This window comes from Pelodiscus sinensis, chromosome 2 (assembly GCF_049634645.1).
Source record: "Pelodiscus sinensis isolate JC-2024 chromosome 2, ASM4963464v1, whole genome shotgun sequence".
Taxonomy (NCBI): domain Eukaryota; kingdom Metazoa; phylum Chordata; order Testudines; family Trionychidae; genus Pelodiscus; species Pelodiscus sinensis.
This window is the reverse complement of record NC_134712.1, coordinates 209,965,508-209,988,383: the sequence shown is the minus strand read 5'-3', so window position 1 is coordinate 209,988,383 and position 22,876 is coordinate 209,965,508. Positions and strand designations below refer to the sequence as shown.

General features: G+C 42.1%; 1 protein-coding gene across 2 annotated transcripts; it reads left to right on the top strand.

Annotated features, from left to right (window-relative positions):
- Nucleotides 1–11,943: 11,943 nt before the first annotated feature.
- On the top strand, nucleotides 11,944–22,468 carry TAC1 (tachykinin precursor 1). Of its 2 annotated transcripts, XM_006114500.3 has the most exons (6): nucleotides 11,944–12,059; nucleotides 12,273–12,478; nucleotides 13,811–13,907; nucleotides 14,587–14,610; nucleotides 16,765–16,818; nucleotides 22,267–22,468. In XM_006114500.3, the coding sequence occupies exons 2-6, from the start codon at nucleotides 12,356–12,358 to the stop codon at nucleotides 22,314–22,316; spliced, it is 348 nt and encodes a 115-aa protein (XP_006114562.1). In that variant the 5' UTR covers nucleotides 11,944–12,059; nucleotides 12,273–12,355; the 3' UTR covers nucleotides 22,317–22,468. The 2 variants fall into 2 exon arrangements, with proteins under 2 accessions (XP_006114562.1, XP_006114563.1); XM_006114501.3 differs by lacking the exon at nucleotides 16,765–16,818.
- The last annotated feature ends 408 nt before the right edge of the window (nucleotides 22,469–22,876 follow it).

Sequence of the window (22,876 nt, the reverse complement as noted above, 5' to 3'; positions counted from 1 at the left end):
ACTCTGTAGTCTAGACACACCCAAAGAATCATCTTTTGTCCTCTACTGTTGATGAAGTGACTTCATCCATAACTTCATCCTTAAAGGTCACCATAGTTTTAAGATTACCTAAAATAACTGAAACAAGAGAGCTATATGAAGAAAGATTAAAAGGCCTGGGATTTTTCATCTTGGAAAAGAGGAGACCAAGGGAGGATCATAAAGTCATGACAGGTATGGAGAAAGTGAATAAGGAAAAGTTAAAATTAATAGATAGCAGGTTTAAAACAAACAAAAGGAAGTTTTTCTTCACGCAGCACATAGTCAATATGTGGATCTCCTTGCCAGAGGATGTTGTGAAATCCAGGACTTTAACAGGGTTCAAAAAAGAATTAGATACATTCATGAAGGTTAGATTCATCAATAATTATTAGCCAGGATGAGTAGGAATGACCCTAGCCTCTGTTTGTCAGATCCTGGAAATGGATGACACGAGAGAGATTACTTGATGATTACCTTTTCTGTTCACTCCTTTTAGGGCATCTGGCATTGGCCACTGTCAGAAGACAGGATACTGGGCTAGATGGAGCTTTGGTCTGACCCAGTATGGCCATTCTTCTGTTCTTATTAAGAAGAAACATTAATAAAGAGCTAATCTCTGAAGTCTCGGCATAAACCAAATCAACTGAGTCGTAAGTATTTTTTGTAATCTAATATCATGACTATGCAGACGATTCTTTGCATCATACCATCTGCAAAATGAGAGTTATCGGATTTTGCTAATCCAAGTTAATTTCGCTCAATGGCTGATATGATACCCTCTTATTATGGGGAAATTTCATGTTACAATTTTGACAGTTACATTTAGATCAGAAGTGCTCAATTATATATCTCAGATTTTGAGAATAACTGTGTGTTGGCCTTTAATCCTTGAATGGAGGAGGCTAGTGAGGAAAAATTGGAATCATTGTTTACAATGATTGCCAGCATCTCCCTTAAACATGGCAGTGTGTTTATCTGCATATATATCTAGATATGTACCAGAGGCTTTGATAAATAATGAGTTCCTGCGAATATGTAACAATCAGATGTCCGTTCTGATATTGTTAGCTCTATCAGCCATGTTTCATTCCATTGGTCATAAGGTATTGTTAACTTGCCTGTAGACCCTAGAGGGAACAGCTAGGGTTGGTCTTTGGTAACTTTGTTCTTATCTGTCAACCAACTCCAAGCAGTTTGTATTAGAGAAGAAACAGGAGACTTGGGAGTATATGCAGTAAATGGACCTCTTTATTGCAAATACTTGTTCCTCTCAGACCCCCAACACAACGTTTCAAGAGAGTAATGATTTGGCACTAGTTACACTCCTTTATTTATTTTAGTATGTTAATTTGCATGTCTATTATTATGCCCCCTAAATCATTATTTAGTAATGTTAACTCCTATACAATGAATATTAGCTGGCAGGTGATTAATATTATTATACCAGCCCCTATTTACTGTTTACATAATTCTTAATTAAATAGACACTTTTCTGCACTACATACTTTTCAAGTCAGCAGTTACAGAGATTACAAAGGATGTGACCTGAAAGTATTTTTACAAGCAAGTGAGAATAAGCAAGAGACAAAACAGAGAAGACACCGTTCAGAGAAGCTGCGTGCTTATTTATTTTTCTAGTCTGCAAGAACGAAGGGAAAGAGCATGTTTATACATCAGAAAGGATAATACCTGCATTGGTCAGAACCTTTAGCTATCTTCCAGGCTGCAAGAACAAAGGGGAAAAAATATGTTCAAAGAACAATGCCTGTTCTGGCCAGACCCCTACCACTATTGTGTTGCCTTCCCAAATCCCTATTAATTCTTAAATATCTCAACAGTTTGAAGTAATTGTTCTGCCCCTAGGATTCTTCCACAAACTTCTGCAGGATTCACACTTTCCTTATGTGTGTACTCTGAGCCACTAGAATAGCTAGGAGGTGCTGAGATTTTTTCAGTATGCCAATGACACCCAGCTCTGTAACTCCATTTCATTTGATCCTACCAGCATGCCTTTCTCAGTGTTGCTAAAAAACTGGGCACCAAATGAGGGAAAAATGGCTGAAACTCAATCTGGATCAGATGAAAATAATGTTGGTGGTAGGACAGGGGAAACAACTGGAAAATATGATGAGAACTATATTTCCCCATCTAACTAGGGAAGGGTTCTCATCATGTGTAGCTCATGCTGAGACTCTTTGGGTGCGTCTAGATTGGCAGCTGCTTTTGTGCAAAATCTTGCTGCCTGTCTACACTGGCCGCGAGTATTTGTGTAGGAACACTGACTTTGTACTGTACAAAATCAGTGGTTCCTGTGCAAATACTCCAACGCTCCCGCGCAGGGATAAGCCCTCTTGCGCAAGTATTCTTGCGCAAGAGGGCCAGTGTAGACAGCCAAGTTAATTTCTTGCACAAGAAAGCCTGATGGCTAAAATGGCCATCGGAGCTTTCTTGCGCAAGAGAGCATCTACACTGGAATGGATGCTTTTGTGCTAAAGCAAATTTTTTGAGCAAAGGCACATGCCAGTATAGACGCTTTCTTGCGCAAATACTCTTAATGGAAAAACTTTTCCATTAAAAGTATTTGCGCAAAATCATGCCAGTCTAGATGCAGCCTTTGGGTGCTGCTGAATCTTCAGCTGCTGTTAGAAGGCCATGCAAGTGGCAAAATCTTTTTTTTTTTTTTTTTTAAAGCTGGATCTGGTCAGAACACTGAAAACAATTTTTGATATGAGGCCTTACTACTGTGAGATTCTTCCCTCCCCAGTGAGCCTTATACACAGCTGAATTTATGGCAACTGCCTGTATAGGCACAAAATACAGTGACTCCCTGCCTCCTCCACTCTCTGCATAAGCATAATTAGACTATACTACATAGAATATATTCTTTACACACACATTTATATTCACATACACATGTATTCTAGAACTATAAATCCTCATTGCAAGAATAGTTTAAAATCTGATACATTTGCATTATAGAATTTAAAAGCTTAGGTTGTGTGGTAGTTCAGAAACCTGGCTACGCTGCTATCTGAAAACTACTAATTTATTCCATGTCTTATAAGTGTAATGCAAATTGGATACTTCACCAATACATAATTTTAAGATGTCAAAATCAATCCCCATGGTACCACAACTCCTGATTTGTAATCAATCTCATTCTACTTTCTCTTTAGGCATAGATGTACGAGAAATTTAAGAGGTAATCAGTCATGGCTTCTTTTACTTATGAATAAACCGAGACACCCCCTGACTAGAACATTTCAAATGATCTTGCAAGGCTGAATATGAGAGGTGAATGCATATAATGCATATCTGGAGAATAATGTGTTGTATAACGTACATCTAAAAATATGTATCTTCAACATTAATTGATTCACCACTTCATTAATGGAAAGTGGATAAAAACAGTCTTTGTACAACCCCTGACCAAATTTATCAAACACTGTAAGCAACTCATTGGTAAATATAAACAGTAAAATAAGTTTGACTATAAAAGATAGGTTGTAAGTAGTATTAAGTGATAGGCAAAAAGTTAGAGTAGTTACCAAAAGAAAATCTAAATTAATATTTAGATCAATCTTAGTTAAATATTTACATTAATCTAATTTATAGTCTTTTCCTCAATACCTCACATGGCATGCTTTATATGCAGTATCACAGTTATATAAAGATGAGGAATATGGGAGTTACAGAGTCCTCCTCCAAGGTATAGAATGTTACATAGGGCTAATGGGCCCATGCATTAATTCACCACTGCATAAATGCAAATGATTAGTCTGTATTAGCTGGTATTGCTAATCGTCGGTATTAGTTGGTACTGGCAGAGTCCTTTCATGATAACATGCCAGCTATTTTGTAACATCACTATACTATTGTATTTTTGTTGCAAACCACACATAAGCATAGAAGTCAAATATTTCTCAAATACCCTCATAGAGAAATTATCATTTTAAACCCATCTGAAAAAAGTACTCTGTGTAGTTTTCAGACACAATTGCTTCACCATTTTCAGTTTCAGTTGGAAGTCATGTCACGACAAGTTTCTTTAATCTAACTTCTAAATATGAGACTAGACAAATGCCTGATTAATAGTACTGAAGTCTTCTTCCCTTATTATAATTTGCATGAGAAATACTGATATTTAGGTGAACTTTGATCCCATTATCTCTTGATTTGTGAGCCAAAATTTCTGTATCTTAAATTTGAAATTATAGGGCCTAATATTGTAATCTCCTTTGCTCATTTGCAAATAAGTTAATAGTATGATGAAAAACTTACTATTATCCTGTACTTCTTTTTATTGTCTAATAAGATGTTACAATGGCGTATGCCCAATGACCAAATCCTGCAGTTCTTTGAATCAATACTGGACAGTGATGCAGGTATCTCAAGTATTAAAAAGAACCTGGTGACAGAATTGTGCTAAAAATTACAACTTTTTCTAGAGAAGAAAACTTTTGATAGACCAATTTTAAGTCCTTATTAAGACACTAGCAATTCACATGACTATCTTGACGTCCAAAGAGTGACAATAATGCTTTAGCACTTTTAACACATAGATTTCAAAGTGTTTGACAAAGGTAGGTAGATCATTTCCCCTTTCACAGATGGACAAACTGGAGAGCCAGTTGGATGGGGGGGGGGGGGGGGAGTCACAGTGACTGTAATCAGGGCAGTATGGCATCCAAGCATGACTTATTTAAGTTAATACCATGAGTTAGGGACAGAATTACAAATAGAGTCATGTGTCCTCTGACTCCTACTCTTGTGCCATATGCACTGAATTGCACTGTTATCCTGCATTATTTCATGCCTTCTCTCTCATGTTAAAGATGGATACTTTTGCTAGAGGCTCCATTTTTCATAATTATCCCTAAGATTGGCTTCTCGCTTTCTGAAAAGTCCATAAGGCAATTTGTGAGTGTAAGGTTCAAACAAGACAGGAAAACATCAGGCAATCAGCTCATTGTATGGCCAGGAAGAAAAAAGCAAGCCTGCCCTCTAAGTCATAGAATCAAAGAGCTGAAAGAGACCTCAGGTGGTCATCAAGTCCAGCCCCCTGCCCAAAGCAGGACCAATCCCAACTAAATCATCCCAGCCAGGGCTTTGTCAAGCCAAGACAAAGGAGATGGAGATTCCACCACCTCCACTTTACGTAACCCACTCCAGTACTTCACCACTTTCCTAGTGAAATAGTTTTTCCTAATATCCAACCTGGACTCCCCCACTGTAACTTGAGCCCATTGCTCCTTGTTCTGCCATCTGTCACCACTGAGAACAGCTTCTCTTCATCCTCTCTGGAACTTCCCTTTGGGAAGTTAAAGGCTGCTATCAAATCCCCCCTCACTCTTCTCTTCTGCAGACTAAACAAACTCAAATCCCTCAGCCTCTCCTCTTAGGTCATGTGTTCCAGCCCCCTAATCATTTTGGTCGCCCTCCACTGGACCCTCTCCAATGCATCCACATCCTTTCTATAGTGGGGATCCAGAACTGACCACAATACTGCAGATGTGGCCTTACCAGAGCCAAATGAAGGGAAATAATCACTTCTCTGAATCTGCTGGCAATTCTCCTAATGCAACCTAATATGCCATTAGCCTTCTTGGCTACAAGGGCACACTGTTGACTTATATCCAGCTTCTCATCCACTGTAATCCTCAGCTCCTTTTCTGCAGAACTGCTACTTAGCCAGTAATTCCCCAGCCTGTAACAATGCTTGGGTTTCTTCCATCCCAAGTGCAGGACTCTACACTTGTCCTTGTTGAACCTCATCAGATTTCTTTTGGCCCAATATTCTAATCTATCTAGGTCACTCTGGACCCTATCCCTGCCCTCCAGCATATCTACCTCTCCCCATAGCTTAGTGACATCCAAGGAACGAGCAACAAAGGAAGACCCCCTGATTTGAATGGAGAAAATAGGGTAATCAACTGGGAAACAAACTTGAAGAATCAGAAGCCCTGGCCCAGTCAACGAACTTTGATTTGATTGGAATAACTGAGATTTGGTGGGACGACTTGCATGACTGGAGCACTGTCATGGAAGGGTATAAACTGTTCAGGAAGAACAGGCAGGGGAGAAAAGGAGGAGGAGTTGCACTGTACAAACAGGCAGGGGAGAAAAGGAGGAGGAGAGCAGTATGATTGCTCAGAGCTCCAGTATATAGAGGGGGAAAAGCCTGTTGAGAGTCTATAGGTTAAGTTTACAGGTGGAAGCAACAGGGGTGATGTTGTGGTTGGTGTGTGCTATAGACCACCAGATCACATGGATGAGGTAGAAGAGGCTTTCTTCAGACAACTGAGAGAAGCTTCCAGATCACAGGCCCTGGTTCTCATGGGGGACTTTAATCACCTTGACATCTGTTGGGAGACCAATACAGCAGTACACAGACAATCTGGGAAGTTTTTGGAGAATGTTGGGGATAACTTCTTGGTTTAAATGCTGAAGGAACCGACCAGGGGCCATGCGCAGCTAGACCTGCTGCTCACAAACAGGGAGGAACTAGTAGAGGAAGTAGAGGTGGGGAACAACCTGGGACAGCGGCGAATATAGGGCAGGGTGAGCGGGGCAGCTGCCCCGGGCCCCAAGCTTCAATAGGCCCCATGCACGCACCCCGCACATGCTACTTCTGGCCAGCTGCTGCCGAGGTACATGCGCGAAATGCTACCTTTGGTCGGCTGCCGCCAAGGCGCATGCGTGAAACGCTACTTCTGGTTGGCTGCTACCAAGGTGCATGCACAAAATTGTGCCACCCCGGGCCCTGCGGCGTAGCCCTGGGCCCTGCAAAATTATCATCCACCCCTGATGTGGGAAGCAGTGATCATGAGATGGTAGATCTCAGGATCCTGACAAAGGGAAGAAAAGAGAGTAGCAAAATACCCACCCTGGTGTCAGCTGATGGTCAGGGCAGTGCGTGTATGTTATACACCCGAGTCTTCAACTGCTGGGACACAAAGTCCCGTCACAGAGGGCGTCCTTAGAGAAGGCCGACAGGTGCCCCAAGAAGTTTTACGTCCATGTCTTTGACCGCTAGGACCAGGGTCCCTTCGCAGCAGACAGCCAACAGGCCAACAGATGCCCCAGAGTTTACAGGGAGAGCTTATTACACCTCAGACTTTGACTGCTAGGACACATGATCCCTTCGCAGCAGGCAGCCTAGGAAAGGCTGAGAGGTGCCCCTACGGATCTGTCCCCTGGAGGCGACATGATCCAAATGCCCAGCTCTGCCTGTATCTGTCCCTTATGACCGGCTGGAGTTCTTTTAAATTGTGCTTGGTTCTGTTACAGCAACTGAAGGAGTCCGGTTAAAACTTAACCAGTTACAGGTTTATTAAGAAGGCTTATAAAGCATGTGGTTATAATGGCTATTGCTCTACTTTTTAACTGCTAGCAAATACAGATCTTAAAATGGTTACAAAGGAAAAAGGAAGATAGAAAATAATGGTACCAAGTGACAGCTTAATCTTTAAAGAGCTCTATTCTATGCATGCACTTAAACAAAAAGGACACATACGGGTACAATTTTTACCCCCTTCTGCGTCGCTTGATTCCAGCGTGTCAGGCCAGGATCGGTCCCTCAATTCCTCAGAAAGACGAAATACGAGGTGGGCGTCCCCGTGGACCTCGGAAGGCAATTCACCTAACCCAACCAGCAAGAAAAGGGTGGATTGGCACTCGAAGTGAGTGTGCTGTTGGATCCATCTTTATACCCGTGGGGTCATGTATTTCTCTTTCTTATCTGTGATGCCAAATGGTACCAGTCCACCTTTGTGACGCCAGTTCTTACAAGGGAGTTGTGAACTTAATTTACACTTGTAAGAGAGATAACTAAATTGGGAGTACTGGGCTTTCTTTTCTCAGCGGGAGATTCCTCTCCCAGGGACGACTGTGTGTGAGCGTATCAATATAGGTGCCAGCCAAGGCAGTTCTCGCATCCTCGAGGTCAGCTTATTGGCTTGATCACTCTCTCTCATATCTGTGTTTTCAGTTTACCCAGGGTCAGATGAGCCAGCATATCCAGGCCTCTGTCAAGGCCTCAAAGACTATGCTGATTTTATTGCTCCTTCTCTGCCCTGTATGCTTCAGGCACCTCATAGGGGCAAGCAAGATGGATGTGACAAGGTGGGCAGGGGCGGGGAGTTCTGTCTGGCTACACCTGGACTTCAGAAAAGCAGACTTTGACTCCCTCAGAGAACTGATGGACAGGATTCTCTGGGATGCTTACACAAAGGGGGAAGGGTCCAGGAGAGCTGGCAGCATTTTAAAGAAGCCTTATTAACGGCACAGGAAGAAACCATCCCGATGCACAGTAAGAAAAGCAAATATGGTAGGCGACCAGATTGGGTTACTGGGGAAATCCTTGGTGAGCTTAAACACAAAAAGGAAGCTTACAAAAAGTGGAAACTTGGACAAATGACTAGGGAGGAGTATTCATATATTGCTTGAGAATGCAGGGGAGCAGGGGCGGATATAGGGCAGGGCAAGTGGGGCAGCCACCTCAGGCCCCACGCTTCAAGAAGCCCTGCATATGCACTGTGTCAAAGGGGAGCCCCCCGCGAAATTGTGCTGCCCTGGGCCCCGCAAAATCGTCATCTGCCTCTGCAGGGGAGTTATTAGGAAGGCGAAAGCACAATTGGAATTGCAGCTAGCAGGGATGTGGAGGGTAACAAGAAAGGTTTCTACAGGCATGTTAGCAATAAGAGAGTGTGGGGCGCTTACTGGATGAGGGAGGTAATCTAGTGACAGATGATGTGGGAAAAGCTGAAGTACTCAAAGTCAATGTTCACTCTCATCCAGCATACTATATAAGTAAATGATAAAATGCTTGATGTTATTGATACCTATTAAAAAGAGAGGGACGAATCACGTATGTTTGAGTTTTGTGGTCTCCCTTTTCTCTTTCTTTCTTTAAAAGAAAATTTTCTTTCTATAATATAAAGTGTAATGTTATTGTGTGACCATTTTGATTATATAATACTGCAGGATGACTAGGACTTGAAAATGTCCGTTCATCATGGCTAATTTAAACTTGGGTGCCTAGAATTGCATTCAGTGAGAGCTGTGGGTACCTAGCACCTCAGTAAAACAGGGTCTTTACTGTGCTGTCTAAATATGGATGAAGGTGCCAAATTTTAGTTATTCAAGTGACTATATTTTGGCCCATATATCCACAGATTCCCATTGTCATACAGAAGAGTGTCATGGGATCATCAGAGGAACCCAGGGAAACCAGTAAGGGTTGAATATTTAAAGCCTATGTGCAAAATGGGACATTGCAGAAAAGCACAGCTAGGAAAAGGAGTGGCTGAGATCCCCAGTGTTGCTCAACAATGTCATTTCCACCAATGTGTTCATATAGGTGTAACAGCTATGAAGGGAACTCATTCTGTAACAGATCTTTATGGAAGAGAAGGAGTCAGAAGAGTTATTATCACATTACGTTAAATTTTTTCTTGTCCAAATATATATATCATGGGCTTTCAGAGGCAAAACCTACTTCTTCAGATGAGATTATCTCATATCAAGATCATCTCATCTGAAGAAGTGGGGTTTTTCCACGAAAGCCCATGATAGTGTATGTATATTTTTGTTAGTCTCTAAGGTGCCACAGAACTATTTGAAACAAAAGACAGAACTATGTAGCACTTTAAAGACTAACAAGATGGTTTATTAGGTGATGAGCTTTCATGGGCCAGACCCACTTCCTCAGATCAATATGTGGAAGAAAATTGCAGGAAGTGGGTCTGGCCCACAAAAGCTCATCACCTAATAAACCATCTTGTTAGTCTTTAAAGTGCTACATAGTTCCGTCTTTTGTTTCAGCTAGACCAGACTAACACGGCTGCATCTCTATCACTATTCTACAGGACTACTTGGGGTTTTTTAAGTTGTTTTTAAAGTTACAGCCTACCATGGCTACTCCTCTGAGATTTTTTGTTGACTAGTCTTATCTGAAACTAGTGGCCTCTTTCATCTGGCAACTGGAGGGCAGTGCTGCAGGATTAACAAACGAAATGTCAATGAGCCATTCTGGGAGGGAAGCTTACGATTGTGTGAGAAGGGCCATTTCAGTAACAGCATTCTGAAATAATGGAGTCAGAAAATAAATGTTCATTTCCTGGAAAATGTCTTCTTTCTAAAAATATTAATAGTTACTGCCAAGTCTTGAATTAAGTCCTTGAATTATCTAGACAGCACTACTATGTATTCTGACAATACAGGGGCTGGTGTATAACTAAGATTAAATGAACATCATCATATATATAAGTAACCTTAAACAAATAAGACAAACCAGGTATTTGAACTTCAGGGGAAGCTAAATGGTTATTTGAGATGAATGTTGTAAGTAACACAAAACTATCAAATGGAACAGGATCAAATTCTTTGCTGAAGTAGATTGGCACCACTCCAGTAAAGTCATTTGTACCATCAGAGAGTTTGAGCACAAATCTTTATCCTTCAGCTGCCTTACATTAGAAGATTTGGTAGTGGGATATATCAATGTCTAGACATAAATGTTCCTGAGTTTAATATAATTATGTCTCAGAATTCATTTTAGCATACAGGCTAAATTGCCATGAGTCGGACAAGACCTTCTTAAGAATAATATTGCAGGGAGTAAATACAGTTTAGCCATAAAGGTAAGATAATTTATATTCATAACATGCACAAAAATAAGCAGTGTTACAATAGGAGAGAGAGAGGGGCGGAGGAGAAGAAGAGAGCTGCTGTGAAAGCTCCCTGCAAAAGTATTTTGTAGGGTTTTATATTTCCCATCAGTGCCGTTTTATTCTTGGTATAATCATCTCTTACCATTAATCACACCCCACACTACAGGGCAAATTACTGTAAAGCCACATATTTAATAACCACAAGAGAAACGGAAAAGAGAAGGAGAATCTGGAAAATGAAGAAATGTAGCCCAAATGAATTGTAGTCTATTGTACTGCTTTCACCTGCCAGCAAATCTTTCCATGGGTACCTCACATTTGACATCCTTTTCAGAGGTTGCATGCAATCTATTATCAGATCTGTGGTCCATTCAAGAAAAAGAAACAAAAAACAGAGCAAATATTTTTTCAAGTGATGTGTGATAGAAAAAATATATATCTGGTGTAGCCAAGGTGTAAAAAGACCTGATCCAACTATCACTGAAGTAAAGGGAAAGGTTCTCATTGATTTCGCGGGACTTTGCATCTGGCCCTTAATGCAGACTAAAGCGTCATCATTTTCTTCTTCAAAGTATCAATGGAAAGAGCTGGCAAATGTACTAGGTATTTGAGGACAATGCAATGACCCCCTGATCTATGAATGCAGATTGAACTATTCAAGATGACAAGAATCCAGGATTCGTTTCCTTGAATTTGCATGATGTGATCAATACTGAAATAATGTTTTACAGAAGAGTCGCACAGCTCCCTAATTAATTACGTCTTTAATTAAAGAATGCCGATGCATGGGCGTTATTTTCAAGTGTTCAAAGTGATCCTCCGGTTCTCCTGTAGTAATACTTGGGGGTCCCTTCCGATCATTTTCAGTGCACCTTCCCTGACGTCCGAAATATTGCAATGAAGTTGCCTTGAGTGCCTGGAATGCGTCATTTGTTCTGCTTTGATGACTAATCCTTGGTGTCAGGGGACAGTGGATCAAAATCCATCTCCGTGCTGATGGCAGGAGTTGCGGGTTGGAGATAGGGAAGGCTGCAGGAGCCCAACATTGCGTCATTGGAAACCAAGAAATTTAGCGTGTGCTGGACACCAAAGGAGTCGCCTCCGAGGCAAGGCTCCTTTGGGGGGTCAGAGGGGACGGGGAAGGAAGGGATACTCAGGGTAATTGACTATTGATCGCAAAGTACAGTGTGCGTGGGGGGCAGGGCTGTCACGTGTTTCACATAACTACAAGGGAGTAATTACAGTTAGGCAAATGAAGCTTCCTTGGCCCTCCCCATCTCCAGGTATATAAGCTGGAGAGCTTTCGGGCGTGCGTTCAGACACGCTCCGAGAGAGCCGCGAAGAGCAGCGTCGCTTCCCAGCGCAGTAAGTGCGCTCAGCCCCTGGACTCGCCGGCCGCTTTAGCCATTGCAACCGTGCACTGCTCTGTGCGGAGCCGCGAGGCGGGCGTGTGACGGGGCCACCTGCCGCCCATTGCTTCGCTCCTTAGCTCCTGTGATGCGCGATTCCTCTCGGGCCAGATGCGGAGCGGGAGAGGAGTTGTAGGCAGCACTCACGCCTTTCTTTTCTTTGTTACAGCCGCCCGCACCTTCGAGCGCCTGGCCAGAGAGCCACCCACCGCACTAGGGGAACTGCCTTGCAGCAGGAGGAGAGAGGCGAAGATGAAAATCCTCGTCGCTTTGGCAGTGCTTTTCCTCTTCTCCGCGCAAGTATTTGCAGAAGAAATTGGAGCCAACGATGATCTGAATTACTGGTCTGACTGGTCCGACAGCGACCAACTCAAGGTGAGAGAGAGGCTGGAAACGCTCAGCTCGTGCGCGTGAGTAGACCGACAGGCAGCGTGTATGAGTAAGTGCAGGAGCTTCGGGCGCCCGTCAGGGGGAGAATGCTGATCTCTGCCTGTTTTTTTCCCCCTAATCTATAAACAAGAGACCCACACTTCTAGTGAAGACCGGCCGGTGCCTACTGCCCATATAGGCAGGTGATCTGCTAGGCAGTTGCCAGCAGTTACCCCTAAATAGGCGGCTCGGGTGATTTAGAGGGTTACTTTCTTTGAGTGGCTCCCCAAAACGCTTCGATCAACATTCTGTCGATTTCGCACCGGGTTGAACAGCGACTCCCCTCTCTCTCCCCCAATAGCGCGGGCACCGGGCGGGTGGTGGGTTTCAGGAAGAACAAGGTGCCCCAGCTCGCTCCTAGCAAAGTCGGTTTGTGTCTGGGAAGCTACGACGGGTAGAGGGAAGCGAAGATCGGGGAAGGCGCGGGCCGGGAAGCTGCGGCTAGTGGGAGTGAGCCGGGGAACTTTGTTCCCGGGCCGTTCAGACTCGGGCCCATCGCTCTGGAGCGGGCTTGGCTCTGCAATTCCGCTGGAACGCAGGCGTGTCTAGACGCGCCACCGGCTGGAGCTGCGCCCATGTCCCGGGGCCGGAGTAGGGGGCTCATTTGCGGAAGCTCTGCCCGGCCAGGGCAACACTCCCATCACAAGTGCTCACGCTTCTCTCCCTGCTAACTGCTGGCTCCAACGCCAGCCACGCTCCACGGGGGCGCCAGATACTGGGGGCCCGGCACGGGTGAAACGAGACTGGCACAGCCCGACCCCTCCGCCGTGTCCCTTTCCTCCAGGCAGTGGCCGCAGGCGCGCTGCAGTTAGTGCCACTAGGGCTTCCCCCGCTTCCCGCTCTCCGCCGCTCTTGCCAAGTCTCGGTTCCGCTGCGGAGACCGGTTGCCTGAGGGCTGCGGTAGTCAGGGCTCCCTGCAAAGCATATGGCTTGCAGCCCGCACGCGAAGCCACGTGGCTGTCCCCCTGGCAAGGGCCCGTGCAACTGAGGCGGCAGCGGGAAGGTGACCCACCCTGATCGGCCCTTGGTGACCCACCCTTTGAAGCCCCCCGTGGGAAGGAAAGCAGCTCTCCGGCTCTGTGGCTGGCTGCGTCTCGTTTCCAATTGCCCGTGCCCTGCAGCCGCCTCAGGGCGCTGTGCTTGGGTCCACAGGCCCGTAGGGCACCCAGAAGCGGGGAGCTGTGGGGCTTGCTGGTCGCTATTCCGGAGCCGCTGTCCCAGGCTCGGATCTCCCGGGCTGTGCTGAGTAAAATGCTGACGCTGCCCTCTGCATTTCAGGAGGAGCTGCCCTTGCCCTTTGAGCACTTCCTGCAGAGAATCGCCAGGAGGCCCAGACCCCAGCAGTTCTACGGGTTAATGGGCAAGCGCGATGCGGGTGAGCTTGCGTTCTAGTTGCGGGCTCGAGCGCTGAGTTACACACCGCAGCACCTCGGTGGCCTTTAGCCTCCCGCCTTGTAAGCGAATTCACAGGGTGCGTGTCTTTGCCATTGAGGAAGGCACGGTCGGCATTTCGGTTTGTGTAGTGTCTTTGAACTCGACTGCTGCCTGACAACTCGTTTTAAAATGACAATTTGTTTCGAGTTCTTTTTTTTTTCTGTCCGGGCAAGCGGATTATAATCATTCAGGGAAAATACACAATATGAACTCTGATCCTAAATACCTTAAGAGAAAGCAAATACAAAGCTGTGGAAGCATGCTTCTTTTTGCTCCTAAGGGTACAATCAGCTTTGAGTACAAATTGGTCTGGATTATTTTCAAGACCATCTCCAAGATACATTATGGTAGACCTCTTTTCATTATAAGTATGGAGGCTTTATAATACTTGGCAAATTGTTTTTAAATATACAATTACAGAATATATTAAACATTAATGAATAAAATATATCTCAATGATTGATATGGCAGTCAATAATCGAACTAATTATCTAGAACTGGGAATATATAGATTACAAGATAGAAATTATATTTTACTCTTTCTTGCTGGACATCACACACAGATCCTTTTTATATTTCATCATTATTAAAACTACTTTCTTTGTTTTCTCTCCCTCTAGGATATGGTCAAATGTCTCATAAAAGTAAGTTGGAAAATATTTTGTTCTGAGCAATTATCTAAATAAGTATAAAACAAGAAACTGAATTACCCTAATTTTAAGGTTTCTATTATGTCACCGTAGCCTGTAATATTAGTGTTTCTTACTAAACACTAAAAGCAAGCATGAAAGGAGAAATATTTTCTAGCTCTGGGTTTAACAAATAATATAGCTAGAGATAGTCTTGAACATGGTGACTACTCTAAACAGCCCCTTATTGGGGCTTATATTTTGCCACCCTTACTCACAGGGTTTGACTCCCAAGGTCAAAATACATTTATTAAGGTGGCAGAAGTGAGCAAACCAGAACTTGATTCTAAAACCAAAGTTTACACTTGAAGTATTATATCAATGTTCTAAGTTATATCTAACTGATAACTGAGTTATCACATAAGCTAGAGAACCTGGCAACACGACTCAGTGTGGCCTCTTTTATTCCTGTGTCACCTGGGAGGAGTCATGTCATTCACATTGAGATGTATTCCTTCCCCCCTCCCCAGAACTGTCAGAAGATGCTTAGATGAAATCCAAAAGCTTTATTTTAAGTATTTATTGATTACATTTTGTGAGATCTTAGCTGTCCAAGAGGTTATAAGCATCTCAGAGTTCTGTGCTAATGGCTAGATTTTATCACTAGGATTATTTGTCTGAATAACAAGTTTTAAAAAGTCTTATCCAAAGCTCAAGCCAGAACTAGATATAGCCGCTGGCTGAAGTTAAATTATAGTCTTAAAATGTCTCCTCTGAAGATGAGAAATTGACCTTTGAAATATAATAATTTATCCTGTATTGTGAACATAAGTTAACCAAGGAAACTCCTTCCAAAGAGCAGCAAGGAGTCCTGTGGCACCTTATAGACTAACTGAAGTGTTGGAGCATAAGCTTTCGTGGGCAAAGACCCACTTCGTCAGATGCGTGTTTCTTACTAAACACTAAAAGCAAGCATGAAGGGAGAAATATTTTCTAGCTCTGGGTTTACCAAATAATATAGACATGCATCTGACGAAGTGGGTCTTTGCCCACGAAAGCTTATGCTCCAACACTTCAATTAGTCTATAAGGTGCCACAGGACTCCTCGCCGCTTTTGCAGATTCAGACTAACACGGCTACCCCTCTGATACTCTTTCCAAAGAGAAATTTGTACATTTGTTCAAATCAGAATAGTAAAGTAGAAGTAGATCTTTTACAAAATGCTTCTCTCATTACTTGAAATCAGGCTATCGCTACATGTGCAGCATACATAATGGGCTAAATCCTGCAACTCTTAACAAGACTCAGAGTTTGCAGGGTCACAAATGGAATAAACACGGCAAAATGTGGCCTCATGAGAAGTTTAAAATCCTGATATGTGTTAGGGCTCCACAATCTATATTGGTAGGTACTCAGTATTTACTCCTGTGCAGTGCTTTGACTAACCAGCATGACTGACCTGTATGGTGCATCTACACTTCAGGGCTTAACTCAGCGTGAATTGCCTATCTTATTTCAAAATAGGGAGCGTCACACAGCATTTATTTTGAAATAGAGCACTCTTCCTCCGACTTCCCTTAATCCTTATGTAATGAGAGTTACAGAACTTGGAGTAAGAAGTCCTCTAGCTTGACAGTATTTCAACATTATTTCAAAATAATTGCCTGCCCTGTAGACGCGGACTAAGTTATTTCGGAACAGTGCTAGTTGTTTCGAAATAGTGTTGCAGTGTAGATGTACCCAAAGAGTCCTCTGTTCTATATGAAAGCAGGAAATATTTTTTGCGAAATAATTAATTCATAGAACAGATGACTCCATCAGTTCCATATTATAGGAAGGAGAAGTCTGTCAAGCTGATCATGATTCTATTGAAGTCACTGGAAGTTCTACCATTGACTACAATGAAGCCAAAATTGGGATCTGTTTCGCTGTTTAACCACAGTGAAAAGGCTCCTTCTGGCCTGATAGGGCTTTGGATCAGATCCTACGAGAGGTGACGGTGATGATCATTCTCCATTTATACTAAAATTTCAAGTGGTATAAACATTAGTAAATAGGAAGAATATTTGTGGAGTCTACATCTTCCTTGTATTTCTCGTGAAAACACATTACCTCAAAAAAACTGCATATTGAAAATGTATTAAAACACCCCCAAATATATTTTTTCAGGGCATAAAACAGACTCCTTTGTTGGACTTATGGGCAAAAGATCTTTAAATTCTGGTATGTATAAACAATGACTAAGACTAAAACTACAACCTCTTAATTCTACTAACTTTTTCATTCTCTGATAATAAACTGAAGAAGCAGCCTTAACATGAGACAAATCATAAACAGATGACATTTTATGACAGATTGTTTAATCAAAATAGAGTGGTCTGAGAGTCATTTCAGTCTTTATGAAAGTGAGGGAGGATGGCCAGTAGCTTGACCCAGGCACAGGGCAACAGGCACTATATAAATTCCCCTAAAGAATTCTGCTTATGGCCCTCAGTCATGACCTGTAGAATCTAGATGTGGTAATGTAAACAATTAACTGCTGAGCCAGGGCTCATCAGTTAACTTTCACAATTACATGCAGGTTTCTGGAGTGGACTAGGGGATTGGGTCTTCACCTGGGGAGCACAGAGTGGTGGATTCAAATCTTGACCACCCTGGGAGTGGCCTGATAGCCAACACAGGGATAGAGCTGGCTTGTGCATTTGTAAATCAGGATAAGGGACCTGCTGACAGTGGATTGGGATCTCCAGTGAACTTGGGGATAGGGTAATCAGCCTGTCCCCCCACGATGCTGCCTCTGATACAAAGGTGTAGCAGTGCAGGCAGAGTGAAGAAGGCTGAATATAACCATGAAGGTTAACAGCTGGGAGAGGCTGGTGGCTCCACAGGAGCCCTTTCATGAGGAGAGCTGGCTTAAAACCATGGAGCTGCCTCCTCCTCTGCATGTGAACCTGTAACCATGTTTTTCAAAATAAACTAATTTTAACATTCCTACTGTAGAATCTGTATTACAGTTCTCTGCTTCCTCTGAGCAGAGACGGAAAAACGCACTAAATTTTGGAGTTTATTTAGTGACATAAGCAAATGTTCACAGGCTAAAAGTATCAAATTAATTTTAAGTGGTGAGTTTGGACCTAGATTCCCTCAGGTAGAAGAAGCACTACCTCCTGCACCAACTCCCTTTCAGAAATTTAAAGGGAAACTGTTTTTATCTTGTATACTCCTGACTATTGCCATAAAATCCTCCCACCAAAGTGGTCCCATCTTTTGCCAAAAAGTGTTAAGGTTTTCTTTAAAAGCAACAAGGAGCCCTGTGGCACCTTACACACTGAGAGCACATATACACTGGAGGGCTAAATCCGAAATAAGCTACACAACTTGAGCTACGTCAATTACGTAGCTTAAGTCTAAATAGCTTATTTTGGCTTTTGGCGCTGTCCACACAGAAGGAAGTCCAAGGAAGAGCACTTTTCCTCCAACTTCCATTACTCCTCGTAAAGTTAGGGTTACAGGCATCAGAGTAAGAAGTCCTCCACCTCAACATTATTTCAACAATATGTTGAAATAACGGCTTGTACTGTAGAGGCGAACTGTGTTATTTTGGAATACCATCAGTTATTCTGAAATAACACTGCTGTGTAGAAGTACCCTAACAGATTAATTTGGGCATAAGCTTTCCTGGGTCAAAACCACTTCATCAGATGCAAAAGGTTTTATTTGTTGAATATCCTCAACCGAGCTTTTAATTTTTTTATTAAACCAAGTTAAGCAACACTTTAAACTAAAGTATTGCAGACAAGTGCTCACCAGGAATGTCCCTCCTCTTTCCACCATATCATCTGCATTTTCCCTAATCTTTCCCATCTTTGTTGTGAATATTGCATATGGATAACTCTACTCTTCTATTAGCTATAACTTGCCTTATCCACAAAGTGTTAGCTATCCAGAAAAGGATTTTTAAAGTGATCTAAAGCCTGTTTAAAATTACTGAACTAATTCTCGTTGTTTTGTTAAATTGTAAAAGTCAAAGTGCTACATGGTATTTTATATTATATAGCTACATATTGTAAACAATTATTTTATTTCTAAATAGACTGTAGTCAGAGAATTATACCCTAACCAGTCTTGCAAATTTTCCTTGAACAAAGAGCAATTCAATATAGTTCTGCCTGTGAGGGTAATAACTATTACATATGTATTTAAAAATAAATATGAAAATTTGCTATTATAGCAGTGAATAGCATCCAGTTGATAAATCTGGTTCTGTTTATTTTGGGATTAAATTTACCTTCTTATGAAATTTTGAGATGCAGTGAGTATAAAATACTCTTGTTTAATTGTCCTAATTACTTTTAAACTTCCCAGTAATTAAGCTGTCTGCACTCAGGCTTTCTAATAGTAACATACCAACCTGTTAAGTAAACTAGTTTCTTAGAATTTAGCATTTGTACTCCTCTCTCTAGTTTCTGGGGGGTGGAAGAGAGAGTATAGGTTTGAATCCATTCCTGTTGAAAAATATGAAACATTATTTGCTTCTATAAAGACTAGGAAACCTGTTCCCCAGGAAGATATTCTTTTAGGAGTAACTTTACATGCTAGAAATGTGCTAGGTTTCTCTTCTTGACCAATACAGTTTTTCCCAGAAAGTTACTAAGTCCTGGCATTAGGAGAGGCTTTGTATGGAAGCTATGCCGAGGTTCCTTCTGGTGTATGAAAATTGAAATTAAAGGTCCCATGATACCATAATCCCAGTGATTTAGCCAACATTTCCTGATTCAGGAAAGCAGATGTAATATGTAATGCTTAGATTTGCCATGAGTTCATGAAAGCAGAACCAGGCACTCACTCAGAGCCTCATTGAAATCAACATGTAATGCTTCGATTTGCCATGAGTTCATGAAAGCAAGAACCAGGCACTCACTCAGAGCCTCATTGAAATCAACAATCTGAAAATAACCATAAACGCAGGCGTAATCAGTACAGAGAACGGCTGCTAGAACTTGTGGTGTGGCAGCATCCCCTGGCTCAGAGTGGCTTCCATCATATACAGAGTTTAGTTTTTTCAGTGGTTTTCAGCAGCCCACTTCAAAAATTATTCTAACACCATGGCTGATAATGATTTGTGTATAGTTTAGAATACAAGAATAACATCTCCTCTCTTTAGCAGAAAGCAATATTGCTTTAGTGTTTAATCAGATACCCTGAAATATATTTATTTTTAATTCAAGCCCTTGCTTTGTTTTTCTTTAAGTCCGATGGAGCAAGTCATAATTCAAGCCTAGCAATATCTGCAGCATGGAGTCCCTCAAAATTAGCTGGGCATTTGCATGTTTTAATTACACATCTGCATGGTTTACTGAGCGTGGCCAGGAATATTTCTGATGTCAGAAGATGGGGACAGCTTTCCCCCAGGATTTGACACAAGTCTTCTGCCAAAGATGCAGAGCAATACATGACATGATTTTTAAAAAAAAAGCGAATCCACAAAAACAGACTTTTAGAAGGGGCAGTGGTTTTGGTTTGGTGGCTGCTTAAAGGATTCCTCTAGAACAGTGCTTCTCAAACTTACTTGATTGGACCCCCTTTGTGTCTGTAGCACATATACTTCCATCAGAGCTGATGGTGATATCACGTTTCACAGCAGACTTAGTGGTTGGTTACTTATTTTTGAACTGCTGCTGCCACCCTAGACCTGATGGAGGTAGCACTGACATATCCTGGTGGGAAATGGGAGAGGGGAGAGAAGGCGAGTCCAGCCAGAGCCTCTTGTCTGTTCCTTTTATCCCAGCCTCCCACATATGCATGGCCCTTCTTAATTCCCAGCCACGCAGGGCAGAGCCATCCTTACTCATAAGCAGAATACACAGTTGCACAGGGCACCTGAAGATTTTGGGCACCATTGGGTCTTAATGACCATCCAATTGCCTCTGCTTCCTCTGGAGAGGATCTAGTTATCTTAAAAGTGAAAAAGCCAGCTAGAGCTACCAGTAGAACCCATGAAAGAGCCATTCAAGTGGTAATTAAGCTGTTTAACAGGAGTTTGTAAACTCATGTCAGTTTCTGAATTTACTGTGTTAATCTATAGCACCTTAGTTTAAAATTTGTTTTAAAAATATTTCATTAGTGTGTTGCTGCAGATTATAAAAACACATCTCTAAAAAAAGTGGCATCCCTTCTGGCTGCCATTGGGCACAGGGGCACCAGTTTAATAGTACTGTGTAGGGCCCCCTAAATCCTGAGGACCTCTGACCCAGGGTTGACAGCAAAACCTCTTAAAAATGCATATACACACACAGCTCACTCACGTCCTTTGAAAGGCTCACCCCATAGTTTGAGAACCACAGCTCTAGAACAGAGGCAGACTGCACAGCTGAGAGATCCCACCTTTGTGGAGCATTATGGGTACATCTAAACTACACTCCTCTGTCAGCAGAGGGATGTAAATTAGACATATTGAAAGTGCAAATGAAGCTGGGATTTAAATACCCCGTGCTTCATTTGCATCATGGCGGCCACCACTTTTTTCAAAACGGCACTTTTTAAAAAATGGCAGTTTAGACGGGACATTTTTGACAAATGCCCCATTTCGAAAGATTCTATACTCCTTTTTGGAGGAGTACAGGATCTATTGAAATGGGGCATTTCTGTCAAAAATGCCCCATCTAAGCTACCGTTTTTTTTTTCAAAAAGTCCCGTTTCGAAAAAAGCGGTGGCTGCCATTATGCAAATGAAGTGCAGGGAATTTAAATCCCAGCTTCATTTCCACTTTCAATACGTTTAATTTACATCCCTCTGCCAACAGGGGTGTAGTTTAGACATAGCCTATGTGAAGAAATTGGCAAGGCAGGAAAGGAATCCTAATGGAGCCTGTTGGTTTGTGCTTTCCTTTATAAAAACAAACCAAATATAGAAGATGCTAAAGCAGGACCCCCCATTTTGTGTGTGTGTGTGTGTGTGTGTGTGTGTGTGTGTGTGTGTGTGTGTGTGTGTGTGTGTGTGTGTGTGTGTGTTCCACAGCAGCGTCTACCTCTCAAACAGTTTGTTGATATCTGTGAGGCAGATATTTCTGAGGAGAAAATACATTGTTCTGTCAGCCAGCCTTCCTGCGAGTATCAGGAAGAGGTGAATCTGGAGTATTTTACATTTTCCACTTGCGTCAGTGAGAAGGTCTTCCTTGGAGATGGCTCCTGGGGATGGTTGTGGTCAGTGGAATTCCTGGTAACACGACACCATTTAGAACCATCCTGTAAGGAATGTGATCATCCAGCATACAGAGCTAGTGCAGGGGCTCCAGGCTTCCATGCAAATAGATCCATGTTACAGATCCCAGGAGATCTTCAATGGGTTGTGGGTAGACCTCCTAGCTCATCAACAATCTGGAAGTGACCTATGGCCTCTCACACGTCATGATGGTTGGGACTGAACTTACTAGGGAGCTAGCATACAGCTTCCATGAACAAACTGCAAAGCTTATAGGTCCAGTCTTGAAACTCTTATTGACAATATTTTCAACTCCCATTGATTTCAATCTGTTAGGATCAGATATTTAACATATTGCTCAGAACTGAATGGCCCAGCACAATGAAATAGAGTGATACATGAAACTTGCTATGTTTTTTATGACTCCTGGTGCTTACTAACTTTATACAACACCTTATACGGTTTTTTCAGGGTCTTCTGAAAAGAACACAGCACAGAATTATGAACGAAGGCGTAAATAAGTCATTTCCATGTATTTATTAAACTTCATTTGTTTAAATGGCCAATGCAGTGTAATATAAACTACCCACTGTAAGGAATAATTATTTATTTAATAATTGTTGGGTTTTTGTTGAGTTGTAAATTCAATAAAATGATTATTTTTCATAGTGTGGCAGCGATACATGTTGTGTAAGTGTGTTGTAGTTCTAAAATGAAGACTCCCTATGGAATCGAAATCAGTGACATTTCACAACAAAGCACATTATTTGATATGACCTGTAAAGATATGTTTACCAAATAACAAAAAAAAGGAAATACAACTTTTTTGTTAATTTAAAGCAATCCTATCAGCTTCACTATCAGTGCAGAGCAAAACTGATGTACAGGCTAGTGCCTCAATTTGTTTTCATGGTTTAAAATGTACTGTAACTTTCGTATCAAAAATATATTTGTATCATTGCAGCATGTTTTATGTTTCGTGACTGAGTATATATATTTCAACAAAAGAGGTTTGAATGTGAATCCATGGTCTTCAGTTCATAATCTGGAATTTTATGATAGTAAACATTTTAAATAAAAA